This window comes from Empidonax traillii, unplaced genomic scaffold, assembly GCF_003031625.1.
Source record: "Empidonax traillii isolate 1590-97213 ecotype Southwest subspecies unplaced genomic scaffold, ASM303162v1 scaffold13:size3042203, whole genome shotgun sequence".
Lineage (NCBI taxonomy): Eukaryota > Metazoa > Chordata > Aves > Passeriformes > Tyrannidae > Empidonax > Empidonax traillii.
The window spans coordinates 51,167-66,832 of record NW_020955206.1 but is presented as its reverse complement, the minus strand read 5'-3'; the positions used below and the strand labels follow the sequence as shown (position 1 = coordinate 66,832).

The 15,666-nt window shown below is 49.9% G+C and overlaps 2 protein-coding genes and 1 long non-coding RNA gene across 4 annotated transcripts in view; all 3 read right to left on the bottom strand.

The window, feature by feature from the left end:
• On the bottom strand, positions 1-4,127 carry APRT (adenine phosphoribosyltransferase). The gene is made up of 5 exons (XM_027890161.1): positions 4,029-4,127; positions 3,443-3,546; positions 2,255-2,388; positions 1,349-1,427; positions 1-1,090 (listed from the first exon to the last, which is right to left on the bottom strand). Exons 1-5 carry the CDS (start codon positions 4,106-4,108, stop codon positions 948-950), a joined length of 540 nt encoding a protein of 179 aa, XP_027745962.1. The 5' UTR covers positions 4,109-4,127; the 3' UTR covers positions 1-947.
• Positions 4,128-7,362: 3,235 nt separating this feature from the next.
• LOC114060595 lies at positions 7,363-9,944 on the bottom strand. The gene is made up of 2 exons (XR_003571920.1): positions 9,400-9,944; positions 7,363-8,641 (listed from the first exon to the last, which is right to left on the bottom strand). It is a non-coding gene; the product is annotated as an uncharacterized LOC114060595 (long non-coding RNA).
• Positions 9,945-12,237: 2,293 nt separating this feature from the next.
• The window catches only part of GALNS (galactosamine (N-acetyl)-6-sulfatase), a 44,007-nt gene continuing 40,578 nt past the window's right edge, over positions 12,238-15,666 (bottom strand). For both annotated transcript variants that reach the window (XM_027890139.1, XM_027890149.1), the window contains one exon: positions 12,238-12,793. In XM_027890139.1, coding sequence (XP_027745940.1) covers positions 12,707-12,793 — 87 coding nt within the window. In that variant the 3' untranslated portion in view covers positions 12,238-12,706. The remainder of the gene's footprint in view (positions 12,794-15,666) is intronic.

The window sequence follows — 15,666 nt, the reverse complement described above, 5'->3', positions numbered from 1 at the left end:
TTTAGAAAACATAAAAATAAATCAATATTTATTTTACCCGTGAGTCCCATCCCTGCTGGGACAGAGACAGTCCCTGATGTTTTCAGGCATGTGGAAGTTTTGGCACAAGTTTTAGCTGTTACTACACTGAACTGTGCTGGAGGGGGCATCTCCAAACCCCATCATCCATCACACACCTGAGACCACTGGAACACCTTTGCTGTGGCCATATCTGACACCAAAGTACCACCAAGAGCAGGCTCTGAACTGGCACTGCCTTTCAACATCCTGATGCTCTAAGACACCACAGCAGAGGGAAATCAGCAACACAGGGAGTCGGGTACAGTGCAGAAAATTGGGAACTCGTGCTGAATAAAAGCTGCCTGTGGTCTCCAGGGAAGGAAAACATTGTGATTGAGCTCATCTACACCAGCAACATCCTGATTGAAGGACACAGCAGCCACTTAATTCCCCTTGACAAGCACAACTCTGATGTAAGAGCAACTTCCTCTGGTGCAAGTGACAGCACAGAGCAACCAGACCATCCCTCTCTCCCTTAAAGAAATAACCACTTTTTGCCCATCTCCTGTGTTCCTCTGGCAAATTTTTAGCGGGTTCCTTGAAGGCTGACAGGCACAGCTAAACCCCCAGTGAATGCTAGTGCCCTGGCAGAGCTCTCCTGCTCTACAACAGCATTGTCACTTTGCTCACTGAATCAGTATTTTTTAGGAAAGCTGCATCTTGGTCTCCATCCCCCCTAATCAATCAGGCTGTTCCTTCTTCCCGAAAGGATGAACTCTAAAAGGGCTCATTACACTCACTACCCTGCTTGGAAAAGAAATAGGATTTAGCACTGAGCATCTGGCTGTGATCAAAATGTGTTTCCCCCCTGCCCACCCCCTTGTGACTCAGAATCACTGGATAAAGCCCCAGATTTGTTCCCAGTGTTCCCTCCTCCCTGCTCCTCCTCAGTCATACTGCAGCAGCGAGTAGAAAGGGGTGGAATTGAGCTTCTCCAACCCTTTCAGGGGTTTTAACTCAATGACTACCAGGCACTCCAGGATTTCAGCCTTCATCCTCTTCAGCAGCTCACAGGCTGCACACATGGTACCTGTGGAGGAGAAGAGAAACATCCTCACTCCAGGAGCAGCTTCCAGCCCCACGGCCACTCCTGCTGCTGTCAATAGGTTGCCCAGAGAGGTTGTGGATGCCCCTGGAAGTTTTCAAGGCCAGGTTGGAGCAACCTGGTCTAGTGGAAGGTGTCCCTTCCCGTGGCAGGAGGTGGAATGAGATGAGCTTTAAGGTCTCTTCCAACCCAAACCCTTCCACAATTCTATGAACACACATGGGTCACACAAGCTTCTCTCACCTCCAGTCGCCAGCAAATCATCCACTACAACCACTTTTTGTCCTGGTTCCACAGCATCAGTCTGGATTTCCAGTTCAGCCTGCAGAGTGGAAAGAGCAGCTTCATTTTAGTCTGGCCTTAGAGAGAAGCTCTTCATCAGCTGCTGGTTCCACACGTGGTAGAACACAGACACGTCCTCAGCAGGATCAACCTAAACACTCAGCACCAAAAATCCCAAAGAACACATATTCCAGCTACAAGGGAGCGCCATGGAAACACAGAGCAGGGAGAGGATTGCTGGGCCAACCCTCTGGCACGTCAAGATCCTGAACATTCATTATGTGAGTTATTGTGGAATTTTATCCCAGAGCAGTTCTCCGGTGAGGAAAATCTCCTGTAATGTCTAAGCCAGATCCAAAACGGTACCGGCACGTCCTGTGTCAGCGGAGCTTGCCCCAGGCAGGGGTTGGCCCAAACGGTCCCCATGATAAAGCCTGGGTTTGGGGGTTCTGCTGCTGTTAGTTACTAGTGGTGGTAGCACATTATTAGGCTCAAAGCTCAGCTCTGAATGCGGAACAGCCGCGGGGTTATGGAGCAGGACTTGGGAAGCCATGCAGGAAGGCACTGACTTAGAGCACTTACTGGCAGAGTGGGAAACACTCTCCGTGGTCATGCCCCTGAATTCAAGCCAAAGAAAGCGATTTAGCACCAAGTCTTAGCACCAACCCCCCAAAAAAATCACAGCACAGCACCAAAAACCACTCGCCGGCATGAACCACGTGTCCTCAGAGCCATTCCTGAAGGTCAGGCAGACTGCCCATGGCATCAGAAACCTAGTTTGGGGACCACCCCGCTGGTTTTATCACCCATCCCCTTGCGGACACCTCCAGCCCTGCCCCAGACCCCCCTGCCCTTTCCGGGCATTACCTTGCCATATTCCAGGGCATAGGACACGGACTCGGTGGGACCGGGAAGTTTCCCCTTTTTCCGTATGAGCACAAAGCCAATCCCCAGCCTCTGGGCCAGAGGAGGCCCAATGAGGAATCCACGTGAATCCAGGCCTGGGGGGGGAGCAGAGCACATGAATCATGGAATTGTTTGGGTTGGAAAAGGCCTCTGAGACTATCAGATCCAATCATTCCCCCAGCCTGGCCAAGGCCACCACTAACCACGTCCCCGGGTGCCACATCCACATTTCTTGAACACTTCCAGGCATTGTGACTCCACAGCTGCCTTGGGCAGCCCATTCTAATACCTGACCAGCCTTTCAGTGAAGAAATTTTCCCTGATATCCAACCTAAACCTCCCTTGAGGCTATTTCCTCTTTTCCCATTGCTCATATCGGAGCCATTTGACTGGGGGAGGGTCTTTGCATACCTCCATTTTATCCTCCCATTCAAGGGGGTTTCTAGAAGCAATTTGCTCTTACAGTCCCTTCTGAAGGTTGAAAACACACCACCCCTCCTGTGCTTGTCCAGATGTGCTGCTGAGGGGCTCCAGGGCTCCACAGGGAGCCCCATCAGCACATTTCCCTCCCTTCTGGCTCTTTTCCTTACAGATAAGCTCAGGAGAGCCTCAGTATCAGTTTGGTCACACAACCAGAGACTCTGAGCACAGACTTCACTTATCACAAGGCACCTGGCCCAGGTTCGTCTATGCTCCTTGACCCTTGGGCTATCGCCCAGCACAAGCTCTGCCTTCCTCAGCACTTTCCCAGGTGTGGTGCAAGGTCTTATCATTGCCTCAAAGGCTGTTTTTGTTGGCCTGGAAAGGCACCTGAGAAGGAAAACAAGCTGGAACAGGGTCTGCCTGCAACAGGGACCAGGCACGGCAGGCTTTCTGTATTCCCTCTTTTTTAACAATGGAAGCAATGAATCATGAAACCAGCACTGAAGTATCATCAGATAGCACCTTCAACATCCAAACCAGTATGTCAGCAAATTACATGATAAGGTTAAGGGTATAACCTGTCCTGGTGTTACCACATGACAGAGGCCAATGTTCAGGTGATTCCCACGTCCAAGGGCCACAGAATTACAGATGGGTCACCCCGTGCTTCCCACCCTTGGACACGCTGCTCTGCCCTGGCCTCAGGAATGTTTAACCAACACTTACCCGCAATTAAGTCAATTTTGGGGAATGATGCTCTCACATGATCCTCCAGAAGGTCAATCAAAGTCCTGAATGCCACAGGATCCTTCAGCAAGGGGCTGATATCGCTGCAATGAGAGAGGGCAGGGAGTGAGTGACCTCCGGGGGCTGCTCAGGCTCCAGTGAGCTCCGGAGCGCAGGGAAGGGTCCTGGTACTGCCAGGAGCAGGGATGGGCACAGGGGAGAGGAGACGGCAGCGAGTCCCCGGCCCGGCTCCATCCCTAGTGGTCCCATTCCCTGTCTTTGTTCCTTTCCAGGTCCTGGCTCCATCCCCAGTCCCAATCCTATTCCCATCTCCAGCCCTGGTCCCATCCCCGGGCTCGGCCCCAGTTCCGGTTCCGGCCCCATCCCCGGCCCTGATCCCGGTCCCGGTCTGATCCCATTCCCATTCCCATCCCGATCCCATTCCCCATTCCCCATTCCCCATTCCCCGGTCCCAGTCCCATCCCCATCCCCGCTCCCGCTCCCATCCCTGGTCTGGCCCCATTCCCATCGCCGGTCCCGTCTCCATCCCCATCCCCGGTCCCATCCCCGTCCCATCCCGCCCCACCGGAACAGCACGCCGGGCACGGGGAAGTCCCGGAAGGGCCGGACGCGGTCGCGGACCCGCCGCAGCCGCTCGTCGCTCATGGCTGCCCCGCCGTGCGCAGCCGCCGCGGCCCCGGCACGGGCGGGGCGGAGGCGGAGAGGGCGGCCCCGCCCGCCCCGGGGCGGCCCCACCGAGCGGCGGGGACGGGCACGGCGCGGGCAGCCCGGAGTGGGGAGCTCCGGTATCCCGGGGCCGTGGAGCATCAGCCCCACCCCCCAGTTCGTGGAGCTCCAGTACACTGGGGCAGGGAGCAGCAGTCCCCTCAGTGCATGGAGCTCCGGTGGCCTGGGGTACGGAGCCCCAAGCCCCTGGTGCATGGAGCTCTGGTACTCTGGGCTGTGGAGCCCCGATTGCCCAGTGCACAAGATTCTCGTACCCTGGAGCACATCGAGCATCAGTCCCCCCAGTATATGGAGGTCTGGTACCCCAGAGCACGGGGAGCTCCAGCAGCTGGAGTACAGGTACACAAAACTCCGCCACTTTTGGTCATGGAGGCCCAAGAGCTCCCTGGTACCCCAGGGGATGGAGCCCCAGTCTCCCCCCTGAAGAGTGTTTAGGTACCTGCAGGGTGTGGAGCTGTATTTCCCCGAGACATGGAGCCCCGAGTACCCAGTGCGCTTTGGAAAGGCGTCCCATGCCCAGGGGTTACACTTCCAGCACCCCTCCCCCTGCCCCGCCTTGCAGCGACGGCAAGCTCCATTGGACTTCACTATTTGCTGCTTTTCTCTCCTCACCTCGTGTGACCTCTTGGAATCACATTCTGTGTTTGTTAAAACCGTTGGTTGGGATGACACTCACGGGGATGATAACACAGCCCTAGATCCTGAAGCAACAGCTCCTTGTGTCACTGACTCCTGGGGTAGGTCAGGGAGATCTCACAGCTCCTATCTCCCATCTCCTGACGGTGGATGTTGTTTGGCCAAGCAAAATCTAAAGAATGAGGACAGATCTCCCTTACATTAGCAAATAAGCCTTGGATCTGGTCCAAATCCATCTGGGCACAGCTCACTGCAGAAAGCAGAAGCAGTTTGAGCCTGCAACACCCCTGGCCAAGCTCAGTGTTTGCTGCCAAGAGCTGTGATGGGGAAACATTCACCCCAGACTCCCCAGACACTCCCTGCCATGGGCAGGGACACCTTCCACTAGCCCAGGTTTCTCCAAGTCCTGTCCAACCTGGCCTTGAACACTTCCAGGGATGGGGCAGCCACAACTTCTTTAGGCAACCTGTGCCAGAGCCTCAACACCCTCAAAGAGAATACACACCTTCCCAATATCCCATCTAACCTTGCCCTCTGGCAGTGGGAAGCCATTCCCCCTTGTCCTGGCACTCCAGGTCCTTGTTCCAAGTCCCTCTCCAGCTCTCTTGGAGCCCCTTTAGGCACTGGAAGGGGCTCTAAGTTATCCCTGGACCCTTCTCTTCCCCAGGCTGAACAAGCCCTATTAAGTTCTCTGCTGCCAGAGACAGTCCGTGCTCCCTTCACAACCATTCCCTCACAGACTAAGATTTTCCCTGAACTCAGATTATCTCTTTGGCACCAGAAAAATCCTCTCAGGCAGCTGTTCCAGTGAAGCAAACACGGAGGAAGCACAAAGCTTTCCAGTGGAACAGGGGCTCTGCAACACTCATTCCCTGGGATGAGCTGGATGGGTTTCTCTTGTGACCTTACCAACTGCAACACAGGACAGTGAGATATTCCAGCACCTCCTCTTCTTCCTGGCAGATGGAAGTGATGATAGAATTTATCTGCCTACTTGCAGAAATAAGCAGGAGCTTATTTCCTGGGAAAAGGGCTCTTCTGCATCCTGCCAGGCAGCCCTGCTTCTCTCCTTAGTGATGGAGGAGCGTACTTGGGGGTCTATGTCACCCCTGTTTTGTTTGGATTCCCATTACCAGCAGGAGACTTCACCACATTTTCCTTGAGGCTGAGTGAGGTTCCCAGGCCCCTCATCCCAACCAATCCCTGGGAAACCAGCAGCTTCCACCAGGATGAGCTGCTGAGTGCTCCCACTGCTCCCTTCACATCCTGCAGCCGGAGGATCCCTCCTCTCTCTGTCACCATCTGTTCTGCCAGGAAGGGCATAAAAGTTACACCAAGTCAGACCTCCAGTGGTTCAGCTGCCAGAAATCATGCCACATGCTTAAAAAACAACATTCCTGAAATCTCTGTCAGAATTTCTTCTCATTTACCCTCCATTCCAAAGGATATGACCTGCACCTACCAGCACAGTCCGAATAGTACCTCACAAGGAAATCAGTTTTCCCTGTAATTGTCCAACCTTTTAAACAACAGTGCTGACTCCTACTGCAATTTCCATCTGAAAAAAGAACTTTCCTAGGACCCCTTTCCAAATGTGATGTCAAAGGGCTCTGGAATATCACTCTGGAGATGACTCGATATCCGGCTGTGGCTCGAGAGGTCCAGGGCTGATCTGTGCCTGGCAGAGGAACCACCACCTGGGACCTTGACCCCCTCCCCCAGGATACCGTAGCTGGGAAACACTGGTTTTGCCTCTTTTTTGGACACAGAGGCAACCAGGGACTTAAAAGTGTTTTGAGATCCTGATAGGAGAGATATTATTAGCCAGGGAACACAGAAGCTGGGAATATAAAAGCTTTGGGAACTAGCTCTGATCTGCTTAACCAGGCAATTAGAAGAGCTATGCTGAGTCTGAAAGTTTCTGTACCATTCAGGATTTTAAAGCTTCAGTGTGAAGTGGAACAAAATGCCCCAAATTTCAACATACCCCTTCCACCAGGGGAAACAAGAACTGAAATTTCCTTGCAAATCCTCTGGAATGTTTCACTTCAGTTTCAGCTGAGGAAATGCACTTTAAACCCATTAAAAAAAAAAAAATTTGAAATATCTTATTTCAACAGCAGAAGAATGCAGCTCCCCAGCCAGATCCCTGGGATTGGGATAGAAGCATTGGATTTGGTTTTGTGCCCCCTAAAAGAGGGGTAAGTGTGGATCCAGCTCTGCCTCCCACGGAGCCCAAGCCAGCACCTCCTGCCTGCTGCACCAGGATCAGGCCCTTGGAGAAGGCACAAAACTCCTCTCTCTCCTCTGGTCAGCCTGGATTTTGTGTCTGCTCCAGAACTAATGGATTTGGCACACATTCCTTGCTGCCGGCTTTTATCTGCCCTCCCTTTCAGATGGGAATTGTGCTCCTATCACCCAGAAGGGTGTTAAGTGACTCCAAGAGGGAAAAAGGCTCAGAATGCTGCCAGATTGCCTCTCTCCAGAAGCTGGAAGGCAGAGTTTTTCTCCCTCCTAAAAGACCACAAGCTTTTGGCTACTGATCCACCTTTATTTCGGATTTATATAATCACAACTAGACTTCGAGCAACAACAAAACTTTGAATGGTGGAAGGGGATATAAAGAAAACAGGCAAATGGAGTCTGGCTTTTTAAAATAGCCATTTTCCAAAAGAAAAAAGAACCTAAAATGGGATTTCAGTCCTTCCCTTACAGTTGCTCTTAAAACCTGACAGTTTAATTCAAGGGGCACCACAGTGTTGCCTTCTGATAACATACAAAACCATCCAATACTATCAGAAAACAAAAGGAAAAGTTCATTTCCAAGTATTATAACTGTAAAGAGAGACGGAAAACAAGCCATTTTAACTGCAAAACAGTTATTTGGAGGTTGGACAAGCAAAGTAACTCTTAAGACAGTAAAAGTGTGTTTAGTTTGTAAAGTTTCCCAGTTCTGAGGACAAGAGCAGGAACCCTGGGGAGGGATTTTACATCTGGCTGTGCTCAGGAGGCTTCTGGAAACTCTGCAGAAAAAAAAACCACCTCCCAGCACCCCTGAACTTGCCTCCCCCCCAAACTCCATTTAATTCTCACCTTCCAAAGGTCTTTGTTCAGCTGCTGGAATGATTTCATGCGGTTATTTCAAATAAAAGTGGGAAGAGTGTTCTCCAAGCTTCAGGAGATCCACGTCTCGTCCTCTTTACGTGAAATCAGGAATCTTTGGCAGCTGTCCATGATGTTCAGGAAAGGCTCAATGTGGCAGGTATGAGAACTGCCAGCTTCCATTACTGACCCAAGTCCAAACCCCTCCTTCCCAGAGATATTAGTTCTAGTTCTTTTATTCAGATACCACTGTCACCCTCAGTGCTCCAGGTTTTAAAACCCAAAAACTCAGTCCCCAGGTTTTATTAACAAATCCGTGGGTCTCGCTCGCTCTCCTTGTTCCAACCTTCCCCATTTTCCCTTTAATTCCATATTCCCAAGCTTCCCATTTGACATGTTATCCTTCATCGCTGCACTCAATAGTTTGCCGGGCATTAACCTTGGCTCCAAGTGTTCGGAATTGATCTGCTGCTTTCCAGTTCCAGCGCTCAGCTCCCCAAATTGTTGGTCCCCAGAGACTAATTTGCCACCGAAATAATCCATTTGTCGCTGCAGGCTTTGAAATCAAGGCTCCACTTTTGCAGGCAGAGGCTGTAAATGCAGCCGGAGTTTTTCCACGATTATTAGTTCCATCCATTTCGGAAGCTTCTCCGCACGGAGGGTCGGATGATAACACAGCCTCAGGGGCAGAGCAGGGAAGCTCAAGAGGCTCAGCTAATTGGAAATTAGAGGCAAGAAAGAAATTCCTTGGACTCTTAGCCCAAGTAGATATTCAGCTTTTAGCATTTAGCATTATAAAGAAAGGAACATCACAGCATTAAACATCATCAGTTCTTCAGCATTTATGTCTTGTAGCTTGAGCAAAGAAGCCACCAACAGACCAGTTTGGCTGATGCAGATCCCTGAGTGGGCTGTGAACTCCACCAGACCCACTCCTGGCCCAGTATGGGGAGTTCCCAAACTGGGCAGCTTCAAAACAAAGGCTCAGGATCATTATTAAGGGTAGATGTGGCCACTTTGTGCTCCAAGGTGCATTCTGGGGGCTGAAGGCACCATCCTCATCCCTGATGCTGGTGCCCTCCAGCCTCTGAACTGCTCCTGGGCAGCTCTGTGGGCTGGAAAAGTCATCCAAGGTAAAAATAATAATGGGAAAACAAACCAAGTTATTTTTAACCCAAGTCAGTCCCATGATCTGTGAGACTGTCCCCCAGCAAAGTGTTATTCCCCTGGTTTACAGGTGAAATCACAGAATGCATTTCTGATTAACTATTTTCCTTCATTAGTTTTTCATCTCACAACTTTTAATTTGTACATCTTTGGGAGAGGAATTGATTTAAAATTCTTCCTGATATCCAGCTGTAACACCACTATTCTTATTTAAATTTAAAGCAGAAGCTTTGTCACATTAAACTTTATTTATTATCTGTTTCGTGTCCATTTACTGTAAACACACACTAAGTGAATTCACTTACTTGCTTTCTAGTGCAAAGTTTTCCTCCTGTATCTGGGTCCTGAGAGATTGTTTCAGTGAGGACTGAGGACTTGGAGTGCTGGGGGAGAGGATAAACACTGTGGCTGCTTAGAGCAGGGTGGCTTGTCCAAGCAAGTTCCAGGGGAAAAGCAGCACCTTCAGAACTGAGAGCTGTGAAAGAGAAAAGGAGGAAGCAGCAGGGAGGGGACAGGGGCAGGAGGCACCCACAATCACAGTGTGTGTTCTCAAGTGCTAGGGCCTGAGGAACATGTCCAGGCAAGTGCTCAGCTCTGATCCCATGATGTGAACTCTTCATAATCAGCAGAAAAGCCCATGAATTGTTGTTACCTCACAACTATTTGAGGGCTGATGAGGATTTCCAGGGAGTTGCAGTGATGGACTCCCTCCTCTGGTGGGATCTTTATAGTGAACTGCAGAGATCTGGCAATTCTGGGCGACTGAATCATGGAATCACAGCATTGTTAAGGTTGGAAGAGACCTTTAAGATCATCAAGTCCAATCATCAGCCTGGCACCATCACCATGTTCACCACCACTGTGTCCCCAAGTGCCACACCCACATGTTTTGAACACCAGGGATGGTGACTGCACCATGGCCCTGGGCAGCCTGTTCCAAGGCTTTCCAAGCCTTTCCATAAAAAAATGTCCTTACTATCCAACCTGAACCTCCCCTGGCACAGCTTAAGGCCATTTCCTCTCATCCTGTCCCTCGTTCCCTGTCATCCTTGGGAGGACAGCCTGACCCCACATGGCTCCACCCTCCTGTCAGGGAGTTGGAAAAAGCAAGAAGGTCCCCCCTGAGCCTCCTTTTCTTCAGGCTGAGCCCCCTCAGCTCCCTCAGCTGCTCCTGGTGCTTCAGCCCCTTCCCCAGCTCCGTTCCCATCTCTGGACTCTAAGAAGCATTACAGCAGAGGTGGAGCAGACCCAGCAAAGGGGAGTTACTGGTTTTATCTGGTGTCCTGTGCTGACAGACCCACAGGTCCTCCCAGTCCCTCTCACTGCACCACTGAGGAACCAGCTGGTCAGAATCTCCCAAGCCTTGAGCTATCCAGGCTATGTCAAAACAAGGAGGAACAATATGGATGAGCTGGAAATGCCATGATATACTTGAAGGACAATTAGGAACATCATAAGGCAGCTAAGAAATGTGGACCATAAACAAATGCCACTTGCAGATGCACAGGCATCCACAGGCTCTGCTGGTGCAGGACATGCTGGGATTTCTCAGGGGTGGAACAGTAAGAGCTGACTCAAGTGCTGTTCTTATTCCGATCTCACAGGATTATCCAGCTTCAGGAGATGTACACTAGGAATTACTGTGGAGGGGATTACAGGTAGCATAAACCGTGGGAACGGAGAGAATGGGAGCGTTTGGATTACAGGGATGGTAAGAACAGGCACCTGAAAGCCCGGAGCAGGCAGCACAGCAGTTGGCATAGGCAGAGCTCTCAAGCAGCCCCAGCTTTGCCTGGGAAGGGAGTCAAGCTGTTTCCAAGGACAGAGCACCTGTATTTTTTCCCAAGGCAGCACAACATCACACAGAGAGGGCATGTATACTGTGGGAAACACTGGAGGCGTCAAGTGGAGCTGCTGGTGGTGCAAACGTATAATCATGGAATGGTTTGTGTGGGAAGGGACCTTAAAGTTCATCCCATTCCACCCCTTGCCATGGGCAGGGGCACCTTCTACTATCCCAGGTTGCTCCAAGCCCTGTCCAACCTGACTTTGGACACTTACAGGGATGGAGCAGCCACGGCTTCTCTGGGCAACCTGTGCCAGGGCCTCACCACCCTCACAGGGAAGGATTTCTTTCTAACATCTGACCTAAATTTCCTCTCCTTCAATCTGACCCCAAACATTCTCAGGGTTCCTTCCAGCTACTCCCCTGAAGCCCCAGAGTAACTTGGTTTTGCTCAAGACACATTTATTAGCAAAAGGGAAGGATGTGGAACAGGCCCCAAGGCAGACGAGGAATCTGCACCACGGAATCGTGCGAAGGCCCCGCGCTCACCATGAACTCTGTTTAAAGAAGAGCTACACCCAGTCTGTGGAAAGTTTGCACAAGGAGAATTCCTTGGAGAGCGTGCATTGGAAACAGGGTCAAGAGTTAACATCTGATGTAAATGGGTATTTCTGAGCCTGCACTTGGCTGGGCCTGGATCATGAGATGAGAAGCAGGGCTTAAATCACATTTAGACATGGATTTTTGGAAATCAGGAAAACCCCTGAAATGAACACCCAACCCCCAGTTCCCTATGAACGTCCTGCATACCAACAATCAGGCAACAGAATCATGGAGTGGTTTGGGTTGGAAGGGACCTTAAAGATCATCCAGTCTCCCCCCCTGCCATGGGCAGGCACACCTCCCACTAGCCCAGGTTGCTCCAAGCCCCGTCCAACCTGGCCTTGAATAATTCCAGGAATGGGGCAGCCACTGGTTCTCTGGGCAACCTGTGCCAGGGCCTCGCCACCCTCATGGGGAAGATTTTCTTCCCAATATCTCATCTAACCTTGTCCTCTGGCAGTGGGAAGCCATTTCCCCTTGTCCTGTCACTTCATCCCTTGTCCAAAGTCATCTTTTGGAGACCCTTTAGGCACTGGAATGATGCTGTAACCCTAATCCAATACTTACTTGAACACTATCCTCAAATTTCCTTCTACCATAACCTAGGAAACGTTTGCAGCTACAGACAGAAGAAAGTCAGATCATTCTCCCCAAATCCAACCCCTTAGTTGGGAACAGGAGGGAGCCCTTTTGTGCTCCCAGCAGCTGTACCCAGAACTCCGAAATTTGGGAAGAAAGGAAAAACAAGTTGATGTCCAGAGTTCACAATGGAAATCAAATGTTAAAACAACAAGTTACAGGCACACAAAACATGGGCACTTTGGGCAGGGCTTTCTGGCAGCTCTGAGTTTCCTGCCCCGTCCCCACAACTGCTGTTGGGGCACCCAGTGAGGAAAGATTTGGGAGAGCAGGTTGGGTGGAAGGAGCAAGAGGAATCCATGACATTTTGGAGGTGATGGCAGAGTTGTCATTGTCCAGAGAGCTTTTACAGCTGAAACAGACTTTGCTGAGGTTACCATTTAGGGAAACAACCAGAAGAAGAGAGGAGTGGAGGCTGAACCCTGAGCATGAGGAATATAAACACTGGCCCTTTTGGAAGAGCAAGTGATGATTTCACACACACATCACACCCTTCCTGTGTAAACAGGAGTGCCAACATGAGCAGACACGCTGGATGTCCGGCTGCTTCGGGCTCTCTGTGTAGCTCTGGAGGGATGCAGAGATCAGTGAGGCCAAGAGCATTTCTTAGGATCAGACTCGGGCGCTTTCAGGCACTTCCCAAGCTTCTCACAGCCTGGAGGGGACCAATTCTGTTAAAGACAAATAAAAATAGACAGAAAGATGATTCACACCAAGTATCTCCTAAGCTCTAACCCCAGCCAGCCCTTTTTGATCCTCACAAAGACACTTTTATGTCCTGCTTGAAAAATGAAACTCCTCTTGCAGCCGATGCTTCTGGGCTCATAAACTTCCCCACTCCAAACACCAGTCAAACAAAAGCTTTAGGAAAGGCTACAAATCCTTCTGCAGCACATGATTCCCTCTTCTGGCATCTCTCCTGGTCTCTCCCAGTCCAGTTTGCTGGGAGTCTGTGACTCTCCTTTCTCTCCTGTAGTAGCACAGAGCAACCAGACCACAAGGTTTTGGTGACACCCCCAATTTTCCTGGGGTCCAGAAGAGTTCCCATTCTTAGCACTATGATATCCAGGCACTTTGTTGAGGAAGCAAAAAGCAGCAGAAGGCCAAGGGTGTGAGACAGATAAGAATGCTGGTATCTTAATAAGCATTTTGATGGATGAATCCATGAGCAGAGGGAGCAGGAGACATTCCTGGGACACCTCTTCCACAGAAAACTATTTGTCTCCCTTGTTTCCATGTTCCTTGAACTATCTGCCTGTGTACAACAGCAAGGAGACCCACTGCAAACCTCAGCTTCCTAAGGGATCACCAGAGGAAAGAATTTGGATCAATGACCTTTTTTTATTTCATTGGCATTTTGCCATTTAAAATTTGGGATTGTGGTCATGTGAATGGCAGGTTGTAACTCCCATTCTGCCTTCAGAAATCTTTTGTGTTCATTCCCTGTCCCTCCCTCTCTCGGGTCTGTTCATATCAAAGGCCAGTTCAGCTCTGACCTATTGCCTTTCATGTTGTTTATTTTTATCCTTCAAATATTTATGTTTTCTTGGACGTAAATTCCTACGGAGGAAATTAAAAGCTTAACCCCAGGAAAAAAAAATGCTGGAGCAGGATTTAATTCCATGGAACTGACAACAGATGGCAGTGAGACACCAGCTATGCCTGCAGAGGATCAGACACAGAGGGAGCTCTGGTGGAGGCACCTTTGCACGAAGGGCTCCAGAGGCTTTAAGAACAATTAATGCTGGTTTCTAAATCTGTTTCTCCATTTTAAAATGCACAACCACGGCTGGAAATTTCAGGCCACTCTGCAGAAGGAACTGAGAGCCAAAATAACAAATGAAATGTTTGTTCTTTTGAAAAAAAATCAAACAATAAGTGGTGTGTGCTTCAGTCTCACAGTCCAAGGCTTTCCTGGAGCTGTGCTGGGAGCCCTGTGGGGACACCATCCGTGCTGCAAGTCAGACCAGCACGGCTCCAATGCATGGAACAGCTTTTCCTGCACTTCCACAGCAGGGAAAAACAGCAGAGCTGGCTCTGCGAGAGCTTCACAGACACTGCTGGTGGGACACACCACAGATGAGCCAGCAAACACCTCCTGGCTCCGGAGGGCTGGAGCTGCTGTGCTTCCATCAATCCCATAACTGCAGGAGCTCCAAAATGATGCTTCTGCTGCCACGGAATCATGGAATGGTTTGGGTTGGAAGAGACCTTAAAGCTCATCTGGTTCCATATCCTGCCAGGGGGAGGGACACCTTCCACTATCCCAGGCTGCTCCAAGCCCCATCCAACCTGGCCTTGGACACTTCCAGGGATGGGGTAACCACAGGTTCTCTGGGCAACCTGTGCCAGGGCCTCACCACCCTCACAGGGAAGGTAGTGGGCAGTGGGAAGCCATTCTTCCTTGTCCTGTCACTCCATGGCCTTGAACACTCCCACACATTTTGCTTATGTGTAAGTAAAGACAATTCTCTGTCCCAGAAAGGGTATTAAAACCCCATATCAAATAAATGAGTGATAAGATTTAGGAGATAGTAAATTAAATTGTGTTAGTCAATTATATTTATCTCCCAGTATCCCCCAAAGACAGATTTTGGGACCAATCTACCAATGACTCAAAAAATAATTGGTTTTCTTCATTTCTGGTCTCAAAAGGCAACAATCTGGTGCCCAATATTTTAGTTTAGTGACCATGCAATCAGCCTGTAAGGAGTGTACATAGATTACAAAACTCATAATGCTTCCTGCTGGGATTTGAACATTTCTCCTGGGATTGGGATCCTCCCCAGCCCACTTTCTGCCTCAGATGGCCTAAAATTTGTGAATCAGTTTTGGAGGCAGCACGGAAGAAATGCCTTTGCCAGGCCCTGGGGACAGTTCCTGAATCCAAAAGGTCCCAGGGGAGCACAGAACAGTGTTTATTAGGGGAAAAGTTGAATAAGAAAAGAAAACAGCACAGAAACAATGGGCCTTTAAATCTTTTTCCTATTTAACAGCCAAAAATAAAAAATGGGACAAGGCTAAGAAAGATCTTTGCCTTGTTACTGAGGGGACACAAATCCACATTTTGTTCTTTCCTGGTGACAGACCCGAAGCAGCAGGTTCTGACTGTTTCAGAAGATTATTTCAGCATCAGAAGGATGTTGCTGTTACTATTTTGTGTCAGCCCACAGACACATTCCCTCAGACTACACAGCCTCTCATCATCTGACAACTTTACCTCCTCCACACTATCCAGTTGCTTTCCCAGGTTCTCAACAAACCAAGCTGTGTTTGACAGGGAAGCCAAACTGTAACTTTTCAACATGAGACTTGAAACAGAAAAGAGAATTGAAAATGTTTTGCCATGTCTCAAGCCATAAAGACCTTGGAAAATTCAAGCATGGGTGGAATTGGAGGAGACTGAGCAAGATCAAAGACACATTAGTGAAAAGAAGCAGTGTCCCAGTGCCACCACTCAGACACAGAGGACTCAAAACAAAGAGGGCAGGGTTAGATGGGACATTGGAATGAAATTCTTCCCTGGGAGGGTGGGGAGGCCCTG

Coding starts and splice junctions, on each gene's coding strand:
- APRT (XM_027890161.1), bottom strand. CDS start 4,108: ATGAGCGACGAGCGGCTGCGGCGGGTCCGCGACCGCGTCCGGCCCTTC. Junction 2,389..3,442: donor CAAAATTGACTTAATTGCGG/GTAAGTGTTGGT, acceptor CTCCCCCCCCAG/GCCTGGATTCACGTGGATTC. Junction 1,091..1,348: donor TGATTTGCTGGCGACTGGAG/GTGAGAGAAGCT, acceptor TCTCCTCCACAG/GTACCATGTGTGCAGCCTGT.